Source organism: Bos mutus, chromosome 8 (genome assembly GCF_027580195.1).
Source record: "Bos mutus isolate GX-2022 chromosome 8, NWIPB_WYAK_1.1, whole genome shotgun sequence".
In the NCBI taxonomy this organism is placed as follows: domain Eukaryota; kingdom Metazoa; phylum Chordata; class Mammalia; order Artiodactyla; family Bovidae; genus Bos; species Bos mutus.
This window is the reverse complement of record NC_091624.1, coordinates 2,765,092-2,787,860: the sequence shown is the minus strand read 5'-3', so window position 1 is coordinate 2,787,860 and position 22,769 is coordinate 2,765,092. Positions and strand designations below refer to the sequence as shown.

Below are 22,769 nucleotides of genomic sequence, written 5' to 3'. Positions count from 1 at the left end.
GTTTTGGCTGAGCCCAAATCGCCCCGGCCGCACCAATAGCATTGCTCAGCTGCCGGGCCGCGCGCGTTCGGGAGCTGCCAAGCCTCGCGATACCGGGGCTCACTGGGGTCGCTGCTAGTTACGGGGTGGCAGCTGTGCGTCATCATGGGTGCCACTCAGTGGGCCCGAGTGTCTGGTCTGGTTGCTTCTGTCGCACTGAGAGCGAAGGCTGGGTCAGTGTGCGGCAAGCGGAGTGGTGAGAATGAGAACGAACCAAAGGTTAAACGGCCTTGTCATCGGCCCCCTGGCTCTAAAACCAGGCTGTGGTGGAGGCTTAGGCCGCCAGGGCGGAGCGGAGGCGGTGAACATCCTGCTTCCCGGCCAAACACGTATTAAGAGGAGGCGAAGGGTCAGGCCTCTGGAAGATGAAAATTCTCGAGAAGCTGTAAGAAGGCGTGAGTAACACCGACGTGGGGCCGTGCACACCCTTACGCAAAACGAGAAGGCCGTCGGGGCCAGCATGGAGAGTTTTTCGCGCGTCTGCTCCTAGGTGCTGTGCATTCCCAAGGATGTAAACATCGAGAAGATGGAAACTTCAGTTAATCTTTTGGGTCTAGGATTGGGGGCGGGGAAGGGGGCGGCGATCGCTAAAGGCTGTCTGCAGCCAGGCCAAACAGGTTTACTTGCAACTGTGGAAACCACTGGCAAGGACAACCCAGATGAGTTTTCATGCGAGCAAGGGGTGGTTTGAGTTTAGAAATTACTATAGACTGCGAAATTCGAGTTTGATGGAAGATCCGTTAAATACCCAGTCACCACCCACGTATTCCAAGCAACTCTAGAAACTGATCAGAGCTAGAGGCTTTAACCTCAATAGGCCTTCACCATCAAGGAAATGAGCCTGCTTTGGAAGTGCTTGCCTTTGTGTACTTTTGGGGGAAAAGACAGAAATCCGGGAAACTTAGAGGACGCCAAGGACAGGATTTCCCTTACATTTCGTGCCAGTGCCGCAGGCGACAAAGACCCCAAATTCCACTTGTTTTATGAAAAAAGATATGCTTTCTTGTTTTTCTGGCCATCACTAATCTTATCGTTAACAGCTACCCTCATTTTGGATTGGCTCCATAATTGTTTTATTCTTTGAGCCTGGAATTGTTTAATTCCCCCAAATCTTGCCTTCAGAGTAGGCTAATAGTGTTCCCAATCACCCAGACTCATTATTCCTTGCTCATCCCAACGTTGTTACTATGTTTCTCTGTCTGGAACGCACTAGCTATCTTTAGCCTTTGGATCAGAGTGTAATTGAAGCATTCATGGGGTACACCAAGCATATGTTTGACCATTTTGCCCATGGTATTGGAAAAAAAAACAAAAAACCTTTGCTCACTTTAAAAGAAACGTGGCAACAATTCAGCATTGCTGGCACTTTGGTAATAAAAGAGGTGATGGATGATAAACCAGATGCTCTTGATAAAGCTTGGTGGAAGCTTTGCTATGTATGCATGTTTCCCTGGAGCTAAAGAAGAAGCTGAAAAAAAATTCATAGTCTGCAAATTGGATGGGCTTTAAATTCATCAATATGAAACTTAAGTCTCAAGCTTTGGCAGTAACAGAGAGTCTGTATCTTGAGATGATAGATACACGTCTGTACCTTGAGAGGAAGAAGGCAAATCTTTGGAACCAAAGATAAAGATGAACCTAAGGAAACAATGCTGTCCTACACCAGGTGTCAGACTGCATCCGTGCTGCGATTGATATGGATTCTTTCCTGGATCGAGGTTTGGCCTTTAAAAAAGAGACTTCAATAAATTGTATACCTATAGAAGAGGTGCAGAAGAACTTTCAAAATAAAGTAGAGTTGCTGAAGAAAGAGAAGGAAGATACAGACAGTATTGCGGATGAAAGAGACGGGTTCACCTCTGAATCCAGTAAGGAGGAGGAAAGAAAGAGAGAAGGCAAGATGCCTCCAGAAGAGCCTGTGATCTCAGGCAGGGGCACTGAGGCTCTTACTAGATCTGAATCGATCTGCCAAGTTCATAAATGCAGAATTGGACGTTTGGAATCTGACCTTGGAATTGACTCTGAAGAGAGTAGAGGTGCCTGAGTTGCAGAAAGAAGAGAATCCAGAGGTGGTTTCTTCCAGATAGCAGTTCATCCCTTGCCATCCTTTGCCCCAGCATCACCTTCATCATGACCATCCTTGTCATCACCAGCCACACATCCGTATCATTTAGTCATTCAACAAATATTTATTGAACATAATCTGTGCAGGAACCTGTGCTAAATTCTGGGACATCATCTCAGGATCTAAGGTAAAATGGTCATTAACAGTGACCTTTCCTATTAATATAACGGATTTAAAAGATCACAGTCTTGATTTATGTTAGTGGACTTTGAATATAAAGGGTTTTTTTAAGGACCACTCAGCCTCATTTTTTATAATCCTGTTTCTTTCATACATGCTAAGTTCTTCAATCACAACTGGAGATTTTCTGAGTTAACCTTGTTTGGTAGTGGCATGAGAAGGCTCTTGAAATGCTGACGTGGTCTTATATTTTATAAAACACTCTTACATTTATCTTCTGTTAATCTTCACTTTAGATCTATGAAAGAGGTATTAGCTCTTTCTTTACCAAAAAAAAGCCCCCAAAGCTCAGAGAGGTTAAGTAATTTGCCTGAGTCTACACAGCCATCATAAATGATAGAACTAGGGCTACAGCTGGCTTTGTCAGGCACTTTGCTAGAAAGTGCTATCAGGCCTTTTAAGAATAATAGTCCCAAGGAATAAGGCAGACGGGTAAACAGGTAGTTAAACACAGAAGCTGTGAACTGGCAGCTTGCCCGACAGTTTGGGAACCAGGTAGGTTTTGTTTTGTCTGCCCAGTTTAAAACAATTCCTAATTGGTTTTCAGCATTCCCCTCCCCACCTGCTTTGTTTAGGGTACTATTTACATAGAATACAATTTACCAATTTAAGTGTACAATTTGTTGAATTTTTTAATGTTTGTGTAATCACCACTACAGTCAAGATGAAAAGTAGCTTTCCTCGGCTTAAAAATTTACTTAGGGTCTTACCAGCAGTGTGGTCATTTAAAAATTAAGAAGTTTCACATTAAGAAGCTGGATTAAAAACTTGGAAACCCGGACAGCAGTGGACTCTGCGTCCCCAAAGGGTAACAGTCATGAGCTTCCTGCTTTTGAGTTTGTTTTAGCAGCTGACATTGAATGCTGCCTCGGAAGTGTGGACAGAGTGCCTTAGGGGAAGTGGGACCTTGGGATTAACCTTGGTAAAGGCTGCACTGATCAGCTGGCCTTGAAAGATGGGTGGGTTTACAGGGAGAGCGGTCAGCAGCAGGAGTGTTTGTTTTAAACCAGGGAGGATTAAAATGCTGTTGGGGGACATGAAGTCAGCCACATGTGGGCTTCATTTATTTGGGTTTGTTTTTATTTTTTTTTGGTGGGATGGGCCTCAGTGGAAGAGTTTTGTGTATTTGTGTTTGTGGGCTACGGTTTCTGAAGGTTTTATATATCTAAGAAGCTTTAATCTGTACACCTCAGGGAATTTTATGGTTTTTGGTATATGTGAGAATGGGGAGGGAAAATTAGTATTTTTTTTTTTTTGCAGGGGTTGGAGCTTTGCACAGGCTGTTTGGGTTATATGTTTCTAGAGAGTTGCCCAGTGAAAAATGAGTCGCTCTTTCCCCGCCCCCTCCACCCTCTCCTTCCAGCCAGCCTGGCTGGGACCTGGCCGGGCAGTGGGGCAGGCAGCAGGTGGTAAGAGGAGAGGGGCTCAGGCCCTTGGAGCCCATCCGTCCGCCAGCGACTTTCCCTCAGGCTGCAGTTCCCATAGCCTGTGCTGGCTCAGTCACCAGCGACGCCATGGACAGGCTAGGCTCACGGTGCCCTCTGCCAGGCTCCACTCGGCCCTCTATCTTTATATGCCTCTTGGTGAGTGTTCCACAGTATGATGCTGTGAATCCTCTCGCCTCTAAACCTCCAGCCTGGGGACTGAGGGAAGAAGGGGCATTTGTGTTGTACACTCCTGGGATTTTGAGCTGGGGGCAGGCAGGTAGGGGGTGGATGGTGAAATCCCTGGGGGCACCACCCAGTGTCCTGGAGATTGTGGTGTGATTCTGAAGCTTACCAGCACCCCTTTCTGCCCTGCCTTTGAGGAGGAGTGACTGGGCTGTACTGCCCGGGAGGGTGGGGTGGTGAGGGGTGTTTGCTGGTGCGTTCTCATCTAAAGGTCCCATGCTAGTTTCTTTTCCTCTTCCCAGTGCAGTTACCGCGTCATTTTTCTGGGGGCTTTGCTGTCTCATCTCTGAAGTATCTTAACACGTGAAGGTTGGCAGTGGCTGCAGAGAGTCTGTTGGTGGTGCTGGTGGTAGCTGCCTTTTGGGGCAGGGCCAGGTGATGGAAAGGAGAACTGTCGAAGCCCCGGGGTCTAGCCCAGCTCCACTGCTCACCTTTCTGGTGATTTCTTCCCCTCTCTGGCCCTTAATTAACTGGCACACGTCAGTGATGCTTAATATTTTGGGGGACTATAGATTTTCTTTGGGGGTGTGTGAAAATTCTGGATTTGCACCCAAGGAAAGTGTATAGATAAACACAATGTTAATTTCAGAGTATTTACAAATTCCTTAAAACTAGGTATGTTATAAATTTAGAAATACTATGGGGTTTCTGAGGCCCCTTCTGCCTTAGCACAGATTGTAAAGTCAACTGTGAACTCTTCAGGACTTCCCCAATGGTCCATTGGTTAGGACTCCACTTCTAGTGCAGGGGAGTTGGGTGTGATCCCTGATTGGGGAACTAAGGTCCCGAATGCCTCGGGGTGTGACCATAAAACTAAAACAAAACCATAACCTCTTAAAGGTTAGGCAGATACTCCAGTACCAAAAAAAAAAAAAGGAAAAAGGCAGAATGAAGTAATTGAAAGGATACATAAAATATTTTGAAACAGTGTAAACTTAGAAAAGATGTAAATATGAAAATGTTATAAACTTACAGTAATAAATATGTTTCTATTAGGAAATATGTTGATATATGTATTTTGCATTCATGTAATACCACTTTCTAATGTACTGTAGTCCACCTTTGATTCCAAACTGACCTTTCATATCTTCTGATTCTTTGTTGAGATGGTCCGCAAACACTTCCCAAGTCCATACGTCTTATCAGGGCTTGTGAAGTGCTGAGGATACAGAAATGAATGAGCTCACATCCAATGAGGGAGACATATGTAAACCACTGTATTTCAGTGTGATCGATGGTACAGTAGAAGGGTGTTCAGCAGCAATTCTGGCCTCTACCAATGGCATTTCCTCCCCAGTCATGACATCAAAATTGTCCCTAGATGTGACCAGATGTCCCCTGGGGCAGGGGCAAAATTGCCTCAAGCTGAGAGCCACTAGATTAAGTGAAGCTGAAATAACCCCGCTGTGTCACTTCCTAGTGATGCTCCTTGCAGTTCAGAGAGCCCAGAATGGGAGGCAGGAGTTTAGATTTAAGTCTTGGTTCAGTCACAGAACTGCCTCAGTTACCTTATCTGTTAAATGAAGGCTTGTCTTAGGTAATACCCAAGTGCCCAGACTACCTCTGAGTGTCTCTTTCACTGTGAGTTCACACAAAAGTTTCAATACATTTTAGGTGAGTTTGTATTTAATCCTGTGAGCTCTGTGTTCCACTGATACCTGCTGGCTGAAATGCCCTAGATCTCCCCTAGGAATGGCTTTTTAGGTTGGGGGACAGACCATTGCTCCTTTTGTTTAGAGTCCGTGCTGAAAGTCACCTTACAGTCGTGTATCTGACCCCTTAGAGTGTTCTAGTATGTCCGATTCACTGCCAAAAGCTCTGTGGATGACCCAAAAGCCCTACTTACAAGACTGTTTAGTCTCCATCTCAGCATCTTGCTGGTGTGCGCATTCACCAGTCTGCAGGTTATTTCTTGAGAAGCTGCTGTGTACTGTGAACTGTCCTGGGGACACAGTGATGAGCAAAGTGTGGTTCCTTTCTTTATTGGACTAGTGGTCAAAAACTGGTTTTCCTATCTTGTTTGAGCCCATGGCAACTCTGAGGTAGGCAGCACAAATGTTGTAACCTCCAATTTCTAGGTAACCCTTATAGAAGAGAGAGGAAGTAACTTGTTGAGCTGCAGAGAGCTGTACTAACACTAGGTTTTAAATCCTGCTGTTTAGTGCCTTTGTGTTTTTATATCCTATATAATCTAATTGAGTTATCATTAACAACTTCCTTGAAAACCCTGGTTGTTTTTCTTGTGTGGTCACTGGTTTAGTTCCGAGGACTAGTATGTTGGACTGGAGGTGTTGGGGAAGGTCGTGGGAGGGAATGAGAAGCCCACCCCAGACTGAAGCTAAAGACATAAAAACGCTACTCAGGCCCTGCCAAGAAGGAGGAGGCAGGCAGGGCCAGGCGATAACGTAGGAGTGGGAGGACAGAGGTTTGTTTGAGCCAGACATGAGCCCGGGCTGGCAGGCGGGAGAAGCGTGTTCTTGTCCAGTCTTGCCTGATTCACGGTGGGGCTCCTTGCAAATTGCCTCCATCTCTGTTAATGACTCTTTTGTATCCCCCAAGCAAAGAACCCTGGAAGATGTCCTCCAATTCTTTTAATTTCCTCTTATTTTAGATGTTTTATCATTAAAGTAGCAAGAAAAATTGTATCTTGACTGTCTTTTCCTCTCCTGTTATCACTGTCATTTTCTTAGCTCAGGATCTTAATATTTTCCTGCAACATTGTACTGGCCTTTGAATCACTCTGATCACTCCCATCCTCCTTCCCATTACACTACTCAGCCTGCTCATGTTATTGCTCTTTTACTTAAAAAACCTCCAAAAGCACCCTCACTTGAGTACAAACCCCACACTCCTTAGCCTGACCCTTTATAACTCTAGCCAGACCCCTTTTCCTCCCAGTTCCATGCCCACTGACTAAGACCCATGCAGTCTGGATAATTCATCTGTCCCCAAATACCTCTTGAGCTTGTACATACTAACCGTGTCTTCTTTTTCAGTCCTACCTATTATTTCAGCTCCAAGTTGGACGGTCCCCTCTCTTCCAAGCCTCTCCTGCCCCCAAGCGGCGGAGCCTGCCTTGTGGACCTCCCCCGCCCCGGTGGTCTGTCAGAGTAGCACCGGCCCCACTGCTGTAGAATTAGGCTTCCTTTTCCACTGGACTCTCCACAGTACCTGGCATGTACACAGTTGGATGGCGGTGACATTAACTCCCTAACAGTTACATCTGGAGAAGGCGATGGCACCCCACTCCAGTACTCTTGCCTGGAAAATCCCATGGATGGAGGAGCCTGGTGGGCTGCAGTCCATGGGGTCGTGAAGAGTCGGACATGACTGAGCGACTTCCCTTTCCCTTTTCACTTTCCTGCATTGGAGAAGGAAATGGCAACCCACTCCAGTGTTCTTGCCTGGAGAATCCCAGGGACGGGCAGCCTGGTGGGCTTCCGTCTGTGGGGTCGCACAGAGTCGGAGACGACTGAAGTGACTTAGCAGCAGCAGCAGCAACAGTTACATCAACAGATACAGGAGTTTATTGTCAGTCATAATCTCCACAGGATGACAGCAGTTCCGTGGATGCCAGTTGGTATTACCTGTAGTAGCAGTTTTTTGCAATGGGAATGGATTTCAAGTTATCCAGGCTTCACTCCTATTCTTGGCTTCACCAACTAAAAGCTGTGTGATTTGTGTATGTGTGTGGCCATGCTGCATGGCTTTTTTGGTCTCACAGGGTCTTACTTCCCCAACCAGGGATCAAACCTGGGCCCTGGAAGTGAAAGCGCAGAATCCTGACCACTGGATCACCAGGGGATTCCCAAAGCTGTGTGACTTTGAGCAAGTGTCTTAATTTTTAAGCCTTTTTTTTTTTTTTTACCATTTGAAAAATGCAGAGGAAAATAATCTAGGCATGAAAACATTAAGCACTAAAGCTCAATGCAGATCCTAGGAATTATTTTGTGGGTGGGAAATGGGGATAAAATCACATTGGCCCGCGCTGGTTCCAGTCTGCCCGAGATTGCCGGTGGTGAGCTGGCCACGCCTCTGCTGATCTGTGCTTTTCTTTTCCTGCTGTGCAGATCCTGACAACCTCTCTCCTGACATACCCCGTGCTCAGGACCCTCAGCCTGCAGTTCCTTTCCGTTCTCACTGGCAGCTATGTGTCCGGCACGTACTCCATTGTTTTTGTCAACTGTCCCAACGAGCAGATCGCCAGAGATATTGCCAGGTACGGGGAAGGGGCTTACGTACTGCCCCAGGGGGCTCAGGAGCCACCAGGAGGCTCCAGAGGGGCCACTTTGGGACTCTGCTTTTGCTTTTGACAACCCCATCTGTCCAGGGCTGAACTGCACAGCTGTCTAATTGGGGCGACTGGAGAGGCACACGTGAATGGCACTTGGATGGATCCTGCTTCTGGGCCTGAAAATGTTGAGTGCTGCCTGGGGGCAGATAAGGGACCTGAGACCCAGAGTGCGAGGTGCCTTGCTCAGATGGAAGCCTGCAGGTTGGGCATTTAACAGTTCTAATTCCTGACCCAGCTGTCTTTATTTTTGGAGATAGTTTTTGCTCAGTCCCAGAGATGTGGACCGAGACAGGAGGAGGAGGAGACCAATTCCAGGTGTTTGGCGAATTACTGAAAGCAGTGGTGGAGAGAGTATGGGTACAGAGTTGAAATCTTGGCTCCGTCTCTTGCTGACTGTGTGACCTCAGGCAGGTTGCTCCTCTTCTCTAAACCTTAGTTTTTGAATTATCATTGTTGAGAGGATTAAATGATATGATATCTGTTCAGTCCTTACTCCAGGAACTCAAATGTAACAGATGCTCAGTAAGGGTTGTATCTGATTTCCACCCCCTCCCCCTCACCCCTTTTGCTTTTTGGCTGCACTGTGCAGCCTGCGGCATATTGGTTCCCGGAATGGGGGTTGAGCCCAGAGCCACGGCAGTGAGAGTCGAGTCCTGACCACTGAGCTACTGGGGAAGTTGCCCCTCCTTTATAACTGCAGCTCTGAAGAGGGTTAGTGGGGCTGAGGGGTAATAAACTTGACTCCTGGCTCCTTTTCTTGCTCGCAGTTCTGCATTCTTGAAGTTTGTTGGTAGTTATAGTGTTCTATGTGATGAATCTGGTCTTTGGGGGCACACCGCTTCCAAATTGATGGTCACAGGTTAACTTTGGATTTGATTACATCTTTCCTGCCCCTAACCAGAATGTCTGTTTTTTTCCTTATTAACGTTGCTTTTGGAGAACAGCTCTTGTCTGAATGAGCATGTGATTACTCCAGAAATAGGACCTCAGCTTTTAGCAGCTAGGAATTAAAATCCCTTCTGTGCTTCTGGTATACCCAGGGCCTGTGCTGAACTCACTGGACCCCTGGACCAGCCACTCTGGGTCCTGTCAGGAGCAACTTCAGGTGACATCTGCGAGGTGTTGGGTATTGGGAAGAAAAGGGCTCTAAGGCGTGGATTCTAAATAGCGGAAAGGCCATTTGAGGGGAATGGATTGGTTTCAGCTTGGAGAGAGGTCTCTGCTGTCTTGCATCCAGGGTTGCTGATGAAAAGCAGCAATGGATCTCACTCCTCTGTAGGGGATGTGTTTTCTCTCTGCTAGTTTTTAGGAGTGTATCTTAATGTTCAGTTGTTTACTTTTTAAATATACTCTCTCTACTCTCTATTCTTTCTGCGTCCTTTTCCTGGAACTTCTGTTAGATAGATAGATGTTGAATTTGTTTTCTGTGACTGACTTTATAGTTTTCTTTAGACTGAATTCTATAGTTTCCTTTTCAAGATTTCGAATTGTTTTTAGTAACCAAGTGCTCTTGTTTTGTAATTGTCTGATCTTGTTTTATAGATGCAATAATCTTGTCTTATCTTTCTGCAGATAGTAATTATACTTACTTCAATTTTTTGCAGCTTTATTGAGATATATTGTCATATAACATTGTGTAAGTTTAAGATATACAACATGATGATTTTATATTTGTATATATTGCGAAATGATTATGACAATAAGGTTAGTTAAAACAGCTACCACTTGGTTACTTTTTTTGGTGTGATAAGAACTCTTAAGATCTACTCTTAGCAATTTTCAAGTATACATAATTGTACTTATTTTAAAATCTTGGTTTTGATTGTTTTATTGATTTGTCTTTCTCAAGTAAATTCGTCTTCATTGTTGAATTTGTTTCTCGTGGTGTTTGACTTTCTGCAGATGCTTTCCTCTCTCATCTTCCTGGTGATGCTGACGGGGAAGTGCAGGAGCAGCTGCAGGAGTCGCCCGTGGGCAGCACTAGGCAGGCGGACATTCTGCAGTCTGAATCAGTTCCTAAGAATAATTTATCACCTCAAGAAGTATTTTTAGAAGGGTCAACCTGTATGTTTCAAACTTTGACTATGTTAATGAAAAATTATAATTTTATAATCTTCAAAATTATCCAGGTTGCTGGAGGCCAACTAAACCAGATCACTACCAGTTTTTAAAAGACCCGAAGGCTCTTGAACAAGGCAGTCCCCTCTCGCGTTCCCATGCATCTAAGTGCTGCCTGTGTTCTTCAGGGCTCCCATGCCTGTCTCAGCGCTGCCTGTACTCTTCAGGGCTCCCATGCATGTCTCAGCACTGCCTGTACTCTTCAGGGCTCCCATGCATGTCTCAGCGCTGCCTGTACTCTTCAGGGCTCCCATGCATGTCTCAGCACTGCCTGTACTCTTCAGGGCTCCCATGCATGTCTCAGCACTGCCTTACTCTTCAGGGCTCCCATGCATGTCTCAGTGCTGCCTGTGTTCTTCAGGGCTCCCATGCATGTCTCAGCGCTGCCTGTGTTCTTCAGGGCTCCCATGCCTGTCTCGGTGCTGCCTGTACTCTTCAGGGCTCCCATGCCTGTCTCGGTGCTGCCTGTGTTCTTCAGGGCTCCCATGCATGTCTCAGTGCTGCCTGTACTCTTCAGGGCTCCCATGCATGTCTCAGCGCTGCCTGTGTTCTTCAGGGCTCCCATGCATGTCTCAGCACTGCCTGTGTTCTTCAGGGCTCCCATGCATGTCTCAGTGCTGCCTGTACTCTTCAGGGCTCCCATGCATGTCTCGGTGCTGCCTATATTCTTCAGGGCTTCCATGCATGTCTCAGCGCTGCCTGTACTCTTCAGGGCTCCCATGCATGTCTCAGCGCTGCCTGTGTTCTTCAGGGCTCCCATGCCTGTCTCGGCGCTGCCTATATTCTTCAGGGCTTCCATGCATGTCTCATGTGTGTTCTCAGGGCTCCCATGCCTGTCCTGTACTCTTTCTTCAGGGCTCCCATGCCTGTCTCAGCGCTGCCTGTATTCTTCAGGGCTTCCATGCCTGTCTCAGCGCTGCCTGTGTTCTTCAGGGCTTCCTTAGCTGCCGGCGCATACAGTGTCCTTGCTGTGCTCCGGCGTGGCTACATCAGAAATGTTCTCTGCTGTCTCTGGCACGGGGTGTAAAAGGAAGATTGCAGAGTGTGTGTGTGTAGCCCACCAGCTGGACTGGAAGTCCCAAGTGGAGTCTCCCTTCAGCTGTTCTGTTCACTGATGATCCAACTGGAGGAGAAGAGAGGCAAATAGATTTCGTTTCCAGGGTTTATAGGAGAGAGTAATAGGTGTGTGGTAGGGAGGGCCCCACAGATGTTAGCTGGCAGGTAGCTCGGCTCTGCCCACAGAACTGGTGCTGGGACCAGGCCTTTCGGCTCCAGTCTGGGGCTCGCTCTTCTCAGTGTTCTTTAGAGGTGCCTCTTGGGTCTGGTTCAGTTCCATTCTGGCTCCTGGTAATGTTCTTAGAGCTCTTCGGTGACAGACACCCTCTAAACTGGAAACGTCTCTAGCTGGGGCCAGGGCGGAAACCTGAGTGCTGGACTAGGAGAGCTGGACGCTGTGTCCTCTTTGCCGACAACACCACAGATGACCTTAGACACGTCTTCCTTCGCTGGGCCTTGGTCTCTTACATAGGGAAAGGGGATTAGATCAGACCAGGGTCACAGGCACGGGTATCGACAGGCAGGCTGCTTCAGCCTGCGTGAAGTGGGCTGGGGTGTCATGAAGAAGAATGGCAGTAGTTAGCAAGCCTGTGTGCCCCAGGTGTGGGAGGAGGGAGAGTGGAAACTGACTGACCCGAGGAGCTCCCGCCATGCCTGGAGGTAGCAGCCCCTGCTCAGCTCTGGCTGAAAGTGACCTTGTAGGACTATGGGTCCAAAATGTTCTAAGATTCATTTTTTGGTGAGAAGCTAGATAATGTGTATTTTTGAATGTAAAGTACCCTAATAGTAAATATTGGTAACAAAGTCAAGATTTTTTTTTAATGCCGTGAGAGCCAAACCATGTGTTTGGTCCACGAGCCTCTAGTCTGAGATCTTTGCAGTTTCTGAAGACCCTCGAAGGCCTGCCTTCCGCTTTACTCAGACGAGCACGGGGGCTTGAGCTCCCACTCTGTGACTCACCGCTGGACTTCGGTGTGTGTTTTACCCATCAGCTTGTACATTTGTTTTCTCTCTCTCGTGTTTTTTTTTTTTTTTTGCCATAGGAGCATTTTGAATAACATAGTCCTCCAGAACGTTACAGTCTTTTTCCCAAGTACAAGTTGCTGTGATTAGTCACCAAGGAGTTCACACTGCCAAAGAGATTGGAGGCCCGTGAAGCAATGGATTTTTTTTTTTCTAAAGGTTTAACTCATTCCTTGTGTTTGCATGTCACTTTCAGAACTAGTGCAATGTGATTTCTCAGCAGACGACTTGATTGAGTGAGCAAGACTTGTAGCAGTTGCTTAAACAAATTTGGGCTGTGTGCCTCTCCTTAGAGTCAGGGATTTATTTACCACCTGGAACTTTCCAAGGGCATGAGGGTGGTGATAATACCACATTAATGTGGAGCCTTAAATAGAACACTGTTCAGCCGGGAACTTGGGAGGAGAGAAAGTAGGTCAGTTCTCTTGGCAGCGGTCAAAGAAAGGAGGGATCAGGGCTCAGGCCTCAGACTCGTTGTATTTGGCAGTGGCCACACACTTCAGAGAACTGAGACGGGCCTCCGTGGCTGATGGCAGACCCGAGGCGGGTTTGTCTGGCCTGCCTGATCCCCAGGGCTTAGGGTTTGAGCCTTGGGGACACTTCCCTGCATGGGCGACGCAGTGGTGCTTGTCTCTGTGACACTGCACACTGGTTCAGGCACATTGTACCGTGTTCACCAGGGCCCTGCACAGGAATCAGACTCTCAGAGCAAGAATTCCAGTCTGTGGTCTGTCAAAAAAAAATCCCCAGTGCTTAGAGGTCTGCAAAGGTGGAGATGGTGCTCTTAGGACTGTGGTAGGAAGCATCACAAAAATGAAAAGTGTAAAGAGCCTGTGTTTGCCAGTCGCAGGACAGGATGCCCTTTTTTTGCTTTTTTTTTTTGCTTTTCCTTCGAGTTGTATCAGTTCCACATGGTCATCAGACACCTCTGATCTGTAGATATCATGTGAGAGCCTAGCACATATCCAAGAGAGAAGAGGAAAAGAAGTTGACATGATAAAAGGAGTATTTGGTGGTGAAAAGGGTTGGAACCCATCAACTGAATCACTCCTGGTTGTATAGCAGGAGAGTCAAGTTGAGTGAGGCGGTCGTGCCTGTCTTGGATAGGTGCTCAAATACTGATCTCTGGAATGAAAGGAGCTTGCATAAGGTCACACAGCCATCCTGCTGCAGGGCTGGATTGGAATCCAGGTCTTTCTGTTCTCCTTCCAGGGCTAACAGATTCCCATTCCCCAAGCCGACTGGGCCTGTCCTTGAAACAGCCTTCGCATAGCTGCTTCCCTACTTCTCCCCCTCAGGGAAGGACTTATAAACAGTTCTGTCTGCAGAGGGTCTGTGCGTGGCAGTTATGGAACGTACTGGTTTGACTTGGGAGGGGCACTCTAAATGGTTATCTATTTAGACTTAGGTTTCTTGGGAAACTCCCAGGAACTCCTGTATCCTCTCCCATCTCTTCAGATGCTGGACACTTGCCCCAGTAACTGGCATGCTCTCTCTTTGCTTTAGGGCTATCCTGGATAAGAAGCTGGCTGCCTCTGTGAACATCCTGCCTAAGGCCTCCTCACTGTGAGTTCTGCTCTGGCCAGTGGAGGGGTGTGAGAGTGCTCCGTCAGGTCCTGCCTGGTGGAAATTCGGGCACTGAACTAATGGGAAACTGTAAAAGAACAACGCAAAGGCATTTACTTAATCAGTACTTCACTGTCGGTCTGTATTCAAAGGAAATCAACCAGTGGGTTTATGCCATTCAGCCAAAGCAAAAACAAGCTATGTTTAGAGAAGGCAGAAAAAAAATCTACAGTTTAGGAACAGTGAGTCTTGTTTCCTCATTCTTTGTTTAAATCAGTCAATCAATTAGTTTGCTGTTAGCAAAGAAGTCAGACTGGGTAAGCCAGTCTGAGTAAGCCAGCTAAGGATATCAGAGATTATAATTCCTATTGCTTTTGGATTCTCTGAAAAACTTTGAGTTTGGCATGTGTGACAGGCTGTTTCTTTGTATTGTCTGCCTTTCATTTGATCGGCTCTTTTACTTAAGCCAGGCCCACACCATTTCCCTCATCAAAATGCATCACCATGGGTGGAGGGTAGGAGACAGGTTCAGGAGGGAGGGAGGGGACATGAAACCATTTACATCGATGTTTGGCAGAAACCAACACAATACTGTAAAGCACTTATCTTCGAATTAAAAGTAAATGAAATGATAACAAACGATATTTCAGCGTCCTAGTACTACCCGTGCAGGATTTGTCTTGTGCCTTAACTCTCTCTGGTCAGCCTGCTTCTCGCCTCCTTCCTGCCCTGATGAGAGAGGGAGAGGTGCCTGTTCTACAGGTGAGGACAGAGAAGCGCTGGAGCACGAGAGCTGCCCCTGCCCAGCAGTGACACGCCGCGTGCGCCCGTCACCTGTCGCCGTGCAGCAGTGACACGCCGCGTGCGCCCGTCACCTGTCGCCGTGGCTCCCAAGCCTGGCCGTGCTTTAGATGCCTGAGCTCCATTCTGGATCTGTTCAGTCTCCCTGAGATGGGGCTTGAGTCTCTGAATTTTTAAGAGGTCGTATTAAGTGATTCACATAAAGCCAGTCTGGGAGCTAGTGCTGGGAAGCTAGACTGGAACTTCAGCCTGCCACTGTCCTCATGCTCGTCCTTCCTCGTGACTCACGCTCTCACCACAGCTCTGTGGGGTGAGGTCAGGGGCCGGAGCCTTCTTAGACCCGCCCTGGGTCAGCACAGATATTCTCAGGCCAGTTTCTCTCCCTCCCATGATGCTGTTCTGCTCTTTTTCTGAACATTGTCACTGACTCTGTTTTGAACTTTGAGACCTGCTCTGTATTTTATGAAGCTTGCTTCTTCCCTGAATAAGTCCTGCACTTTTCCATTGATCGCTCGGTGGGCACTCAGCTTCGAGAGCCAGTGATACAAGTAGCACCAGCCCAGAGGATGGGGAGGTGCACAGAAGCCAGCAGTGTGGGGTGAGCACTGAATGAGCTGGAGACGCCCACTTTGGAGGGGAACAGACAGGAGTTTCTGCAGGGCTGTCACGTGGAAGTTGGGGAAGACAGTTGGGTGGCAGATGTCGGCTGCTGCTGCTGCTGCTAAGTCGCTTCAGTCGTGTCCGACTCTGTGCAACCCCATAGACGGCAGCCCACCAGGCTCCCCCATCCCTGGGATTCTCCAGGCAAGAGTACTGGAGTGGGGTGCCATTGCCTTCTCCAGGCAAATGTGGGCACACCATGAGAAAAACCATCTCATGTGAAAACCGTTAAGGTAGATGGGCTTCCTCAAGAGACATGAGCCTCTTACTTCCAGGAAAGTTGAGTCAGGAGCTGGAGGCATGCATTAGAATGTTTAGACTAGATGGCCTGTAGGGCCTTGGCCAACTCCAGGCTTTTTCATATGAGCTTGGAAAGATTTTAAAGTTTCCACTTTAGCAAGTCAGCAAATTGGGCCAGGTTTATTTCACTGGGCTCATCTTGTAAGTGGACTTCCCTGGTAATTCAGCTGGTAAAGAATTCGCCTGCAATGCAGAAGACCCTGGTTTGATTCCTGGATTGGGAAGATTCCCCTGGAGGCGGGCATGGCAACCCACTCCAGTGTTCTTGCCTGGAGAATGCCCATGGACAGAGGAGGCTGTGGGCTACAGTCCATGGGGTCGCAAAGAGTCAGACACAACTGAGTGACTAAGCACAGCACATATTATAAGCTTGATACTTCTTTTTTTTGTTCTTTTCTCCAGATACTATTGGAATGGAGAAATAGAAGAAGCCACTGAGGTCCTGTTGGTGAGTGAAGCTGGAGGGATGGGGCCTTAATTGGGAAAGAGTGAGAGCAAAGTTCCAATTAAATATTAGCAAAGATAACTGACTGAGGTTCTTGCCCCACACAAGATGCCCTATGCCCATTTGTCAGTGACTGGGCTGGGGACCTGGGGGAGTGCTGTTTCCTAAAAAGCCAGAGGAATGGAGGGCTGTGGAGCTGGAGCTGAGATCCTAAACCAGTGTTTTTTTTTTTCTTTTACAGTTAATAAAGACAAAGACTTCCAAGATCCATATGCTTTCCAGCTACATCAGGTAGTAGCGCCATCTCCCCCTAGCCAGGGGCCTGCTGACTACTAAGTGAATGAGCTTGCGAAGTAGGTGACCTTGAGCCTGGTCACCAGCCTCCCATGTGACCTTGGCTATGACCCTGTCCCATAGACTCTATTTATAAAATGAGTTGTTGTTCTTTTTTAAATTAGTTTATTTTTAAAAATATTTACTTGTCTGCACCAGGTCTTCCCTGATATTAGGGCTTCCCTGATACCTCAGTTAGTAAAGAATCCGCCTGTAATGCAGTTCAATTCTGGTCAGGAAGATCTGCTGGAGAAGGGATAGGCCACCGACTCCAGTATTCTTGGGCTTCCCTGGTGGCTCAGCTGGTAAAGAATCTGCCTGCAATGCGGGAGACCTGGGTTTGATCCCTGGGTTGGGAAGATCCCCTGCAGAAGGGAAAGGCTACCCACTCCAGTATTCTGGCCTGGAGAATTCCATGGACTGTGTAGTCCATGGGGTCACAAAGAGTCAGACAAGACTGAGCACCTTTGATCCACTTCACCAGGTCTTCATTGCAGCATGCGGAATCTTCAGTTGACGTCTGTGAGATCTAGTTCCCTGACCAGGGATGGAAACCAGGCCCCTGCATTCGAAGTGCAGAGTCTTAGCCACTGGCCCACCAGGGAGGTTCCTGTAAAATGAATTATTACTTTCAAACCAGTGGTTCTAAAAATTTTGGTCTCAGAATCCCTTTACACTTTTAAAAATTACTGAGGACCCAAAAGAGCTTCACTTATGTTGGTTCTCTCAAAGTTTACTGGATTAGAAGTTAAAGCTGAGAAATGTTTAAGATATATAGTTTTAGTTCACTGAAAATAACAGTAATAGAATAACAACATATGAACGGAAGTAAATGCAGGCGCACCTTGGAGACATTGCAGGTGTGGTTCCAGACCACCTCAGTGAAGCGAGTGATGTCACTTCCTGATTTCCCAGGGCGTGTGAAAGTTACACGTTTACCCTACATTGCAGTATAAGTGTGTAACAATACCATTGTGTCTAAAGAAAACAAAGTACGTACCTTAATTTAAAAATACAAAACAAAAAACAGTTATAGTAACATCAAAGATCACCCCTGTCAGATCACCATAAGAAATAGAATTATCATGAAAAAGTTTGGAATTTTGCAAGAATTAGCAAAACGTGACACAGAAGCATACAGTGAGCAAAGCTGGTGTCACTAGACTTGTCCAGTGTGGGTTTACCACACACCGTCAGTTTGTAAAACACGCAGTATCTGCAGTGAAGTGTAGTGCAGTGAAACAGTATGCTGGCAATGCCTTCTTATGGGAAGTAACCATATTTTCCAAAAGTAAAGAAAGTGCGAAGAATGGCATCTTTCTACATTTTTGCAAAATCTGGCTTAATAAGAGAGCTGGATCTCCTCAAAAGCATCTCTTAAGTTCTGAGACACTTTCAAGTTATGAAAGTGATATATTCAAATTTTCCAAACTTCTGATTTTTGCTTAAAAACATGAATTTTTTCTTAGTGTTCATGGGGTTGCAGAGTTGGGCAGGACTGAGCGACTGAACTGAACACTGCACAGCACTATGCATCGTGTGGTCTGCTGTGCAGCAGAGGGGCGCAGTTGTACGTATGGTCTTCTCTTCCGTGTTCTTTCCCATCATGGTTTATCACCAGATACTGGATGGAGCTCCCTGTGCCGCACAGCAGGGCCTTGTGGTTTGCCCACCCTGCAGATAACACTTTATATCTGCTAATCCCAGACTCCCAACCCTTCCCTCCCCTACCCCTAAAACATGAATTTTTTTTAAGTGAATTTTTTGATTGGCAATAAACGATGTAAATTGTCTTCATTTGAGTGATGGCCAAATATTTGTTCATATTTGAGAAAATGTGTACCTAATACTCAAACCTGAGTCACCTTAATTTGTGAAATTGACAGACAAATGATGGTTACTCAAGCTGGAAAGTAAAAATGGTGTACTGTGGGAAGAAGGTCTGGTTTAGCTTGTGACTCAAATCAGGCAAGTTTAAGACAGCACTGAGCTCAGGTGTGACAACAGAAGCACTGTATGTATAGTTCCCATTTTGTCACACAGAATATTACAAAGACACACTCAAGAGTCAAACTTTAATAAAAATAGGAATTTTTGCCACATTATCAGAAATGTTCTTAGGTGAATTTGACTTTAAAAAAAAAATGCATGAAAAAGTAAAAAAATGCATGTATATATGCGACGGTGAAGAATATCGTGACGGCCAGTAGAGTGTGGGACTGCTGTCCTGATGCATGCTAAGGTGTGACCAGTTTTACCCATCATTGCTTTTGCACCATCAGTGCAAATGTCAACATAGTGAAAAGATAAATAACAATATTGTTGTGAAAATAGTTTTGGCCCCTTGGACCTCCTGAAAGAGGCTTGAAAGTTCCCCAGGGGTCAGAGGACCACTGGTCTAGGTCTCCATGAAATAAATTAGGAAAATTCATTCTTCTCAGGCACTGGATAAAATTACGCGACCTGCTCCTACTGTTGAAGCAACTGCGTGCACATGTTGTGATTTAGTAAGCAGCCTCTCAGGAGAGCTTTTCAGTGCCTGAAGTCAGGAGAGCAGAGGACTGTTGCCCCAGCTCAACAGGTGGGACTGAGGCCGTGTCTTTTGCTTTGTCAGTTTGCAAAGTGAAGACAGCACGTGTGCTCAGGACTAGGTGAGAGAGACGAGGAGAAGGGAGAGACTGCTGTGGGTTTGGATGGTCAAGGAAGATCCCTGGGGAGAGGTCATTGGTTGCAATGAGCCTTGAGGAGTAGAGAGGCTTTCGATTTAGCAGCAGGAGTAGAAGGGGAACAGAGAGGTGCAGGGGCAGGCGCGGTAAAGAGTGAAGGGTAGTGATAAATAAAGACAGCAGCTGACTGTTGCCAAATGCTCACAGTGCCTGTTGGTGTGGCTGCTAAGTGCCGTGTATACCTCGCTCATTTAATCCCCAGCAATCCAGTACTATTTTCACCCTCCTCTTGTGGGTGCTTCAGCGAAATGAAGAGATACGTCCGTGCTTACATGGCTAGTAAGTGGCAGACTTAGAATTTGAACCCATGTCTGTGAGACTCTAATGCCATCTGGCCTAATTTTACTTGGTGACAGATGGGTCAGAGGCTTAGGAGTGGTGGGCTGTGGGGCCGGACAGGTGGGCTGCAGGCCGACTGTGGAGGGGCTCAAGGGAGGCTGGCCAGTTGGGTTTTATGGCACAGGCTTATATGCCACTCACGGGACTCTGCTTTCTTTCCAAAGGTTGGTGCATCCTTTTGAAATCCCAGAGCTCTTCAGTCTTCCCATGGACCAAGGAGATGTGCACTATTTAAAGTGGCTGGAGGAGGGCATGGAGGAGGAGTGAGTGGGGGCTTTCATGCCTCCTGCTGGGTGCCCCTAAGAGCCATCATTATCTGTTCTCCAGCTGAAGGGCGGCTTCTGTCTCGCATCTCTGGATTCCATGCATTTCTCAGCACAGAGGAGCTAAGTAACTTGTGGAGGGTGAAGGTCCAAGACCCCTGAGGCTAGAAGAGGATGCTGTGCCAGTCAGGCCAAGCAAGGACCCGGTGGCACTTGTCTCTGAGTGCCTCATGCATAAAGGTGGCCAGGAGTGCCAAGGTCACAGTGAGGGTGCGGCTGGTCTTCCCTGTTCACTGAGCCTAAACTGAGTACCACGTATGTTATCACTCTCCTGCTTCTGGTGAGGAATCACCTGGCGGCCTGTCACCCAGGAGTGTGTGGGGTGAAGGTCACCTTCTAGGGTAGCTGGAAGCACTCTATCCACAGGATGAATCGCTAATGGTGGAATGTCAGGGACAAGCAGGATTATTTCCTCTAGCTGAAGGTGGTGGTTGTTATTCCCGAGTCCTGAGGAAGTGGGCCTGGGAAAGGGCTTCATGAATGCAGGTAGGACTGGGAGGGGAGGGCTTAGACACAGCCGCAAGGATTGAGAGTTGGTCTTGACTCTTTCCTAGCCCGAAGGTGACAGACCTCAGAAAGCTAGGGTCCCTTGCTCAACAGAGACATGGGTTCTGAGCCTACCACACTGACCTTCTGATGTGAGCATGGAAGCCGAGCATCCTAAAGTGGGAAGAACCCGCAGGAGCTGCCAGACCAGAACCCCAGGGGTTCACAGGAGGGACCCTGAGGTCTGCTCATACTTCAGCCAGCACACCCATGCTTTTATTATTAATTTTTATGTATTGAGCTAAGTTTTTGCTGTTACAAGTTTGTAAACCAGTAGCCTAAGCCAGTCTTATAGATTTTGTAATGTTCAAGACCCCTGAGGCTGGAAGAGGATGTGGGGCCAGTCAGGCCAAGCAAGGACCCAGTGGCATCTGTAAAGCCAGTTTTATAGATGACTGAAGGGAATTGAACTGGCCTGAGGCCCAGAAAAGGGGCCGCTTGTGTTACAGAGGGGAGAGCCAAGGCTGCTCATTCCATCGGCTGCTCTCCTAACCCTGCTCCGTGGGGTGAGAAGAGAGCCTGACCTAGGCCCCCCTCCCGGCTCTGCCACAGGGTGACCCCCCTCTCAGGGCCCTTCAGAGCCTTGCCCCAGCTCACTTTGCCACCGCCACCTCCACCTCTCCTCTCCTGCCTGGCACCCGTGGGTGCCAGGCTGGTGCCCTGTGTTGGGGCCGTCGCCTCTGCCCGAGCACCCTCTGCGCCAGTGCTGGAGAAGTGTGGCTGCTCCTCTGCAGGCCTGGTGTCCAGTTGGAGGGAGTCACCCCTGCCCTGGCGTCCTGTTCCCTCTGCGCATCCGGGTCCGTCTCCTCCTGGATTGTGCGTTGCACCAGGTGAGGGGCATGCGCACGGCGACTTGGTCTCCTGCACATGGTTTGGTATATATTTCCCAAATTGATGTTTCAAGGATTTGAATAACTAAAGCTTTCTCTACTTTCCACAGTTACTTTCATTTACCAGGCTGACAAAATCCAATTATTTTTTCCTTGAACTTTCTTAAAGTGGGATTAATTCCCAAGGAGATTTTCCTGTCTCTGACTATCATTGGTTCATTTTCTGTGCCGAGTGTGCTTTGAAAACTGTTTCTTGGCCTGCCTTTGCCTCAGTGTCACAGCTGACTATAGGAAATAGAGAACACCAGCTCTCTCTGCAGGTACTGTCCTAGGTCTTAACATTTATCCTTGTAACCCAGCTTACCCTCATTTTGCAGTTGAAACCTGAGATTGGAGAGCAGAGACGCTAAAATAAGTGGCAAAATGGGCTCTGAAACCAAGTGTCTGACTCTAAACCTGATGCTCTTAACGGTCTCTTTTATTTTTTTTTTTAATTTTATTTTTAAACTTTACATAATTGTATTAGTTTTGCCAAATATCAAAATGAATCCATCACAGGTATACATGTGCTCCCCATCCTGTACCCTCCTCCCTCCTCCCTCCCCATACCATCCCTCTGGGTCGTCCCAGTGCACTAGCCCCATGCATCAAGTATCGTGTATCAAACCTGGAATGGCATCTCGTTTCATACATGATATTTTACATGTTTCAATGCCATTTAAAGAGGCTGGCTATATCTCTTTGTAGGCCAGAGAATCTGCTATAGCCGTCTCTAAGGAAGAGCTGTTCATTCCTAAAACATCTGCCTTAACAGTGTGGTGAGTTGGTATGTTGTGTGGTTTCCTTCTCCCCACAGGTCTGGAGGCCAGTGATGTCGTCTTCATTCTGTAGATGAGGGAACAGCCTGAGAGGCTTGCCCAGCTCTACCACACTGCCCTCGATGTGCTGTGGGGGCGGGGGCTAGACATGAGGGTTTCCACCCGGGAATTCCTTCCTAGCACTTCTCAGGAAACACAGTTTATGACTCCAGAACCCTGGGAGAATCAGTTGAGGGAACGAGAAGTAGTAGTAAAGTATCCATGAATACTGAAGCTTAAAAGCATAAAGCTGCTACTGGTTTGAAGGAACCCATCTCCGTCAGATAAAAACTAGAGCAAGAAATGGTTGCTTATAGAGTTGAGTGTACAGTTACCTAGCCAGGACAGGAGTATAGGAGAGGAGTGGTTTCCATCTCGTTTTGCCTGGGATTGTCTAGCCCTGTCCACTGCAAACCCTGAGCTACTCCTGCAAATAAGATAAATGTGTACACGTAGTATGCTTTATACAAATCCTGTGAGTGGTGTTCTAAGAAATAAGCTTTGGAAGCAAAATAAATTCTTAATTTGGCAATTCTGA

At 47.2% G+C, this 22,769-nt stretch overlaps 1 protein-coding gene across 6 annotated transcripts; it reads left to right on the top strand.

Moving 5' to 3' along the window:
- Positions 1-122: 122 nt before the first annotated feature.
- On the top strand, positions 123-22,769 carry LOC102287010 (protein CutA homolog). 6 transcript variants are annotated; one of them, XM_070374996.1, is made up of 6 exons: positions 2,344-3,927; positions 8,085-8,233; positions 14,012-14,071; positions 16,235-16,280; positions 16,519-16,568; positions 19,052-22,769. In XM_070374996.1, the coding sequence occupies exons 1-6, from the start codon at positions 3,859-3,861 to the stop codon at positions 19,116-19,118; spliced, it is 441 nt and encodes a 146-aa protein (XP_070231097.1). In that variant the 5' UTR covers positions 2,344-3,858; the 3' UTR covers positions 19,119-22,769. The 6 variants fall into 6 exon arrangements, 2 of the variants coding, with proteins under 2 accessions (XP_070231097.1, XP_070231096.1); XR_011465022.1 differs by having other exon boundaries at positions 2,348-3,927; positions 16,519-16,630; positions 19,840-22,769; XM_070374995.1 differs by having other exon boundaries at positions 2,358-3,927; positions 19,840-22,769.

Coding starts and splice junctions, on each gene's coding strand:
- LOC102287010 (XM_070374995.1), top strand. CDS start 3,859: ATGGACAGGCTAGGCTCACGGTGCCCTCTGCCAGGCTCCACTCGGCCC. Junction 14,072..16,234: donor CTGCCTAAGGCCTCCTCACT/GTGAGTTCTGCT, acceptor TCTTTTCTCCAG/ATACTATTGGAATGGAGAAA. Junction 16,569..19,839: donor ATGCTTTCCAGCTACATCAG/GTAGTAGCGCCA, acceptor TTCTTTCCAAAG/GTTGGTGCATCCTTTTGAAA.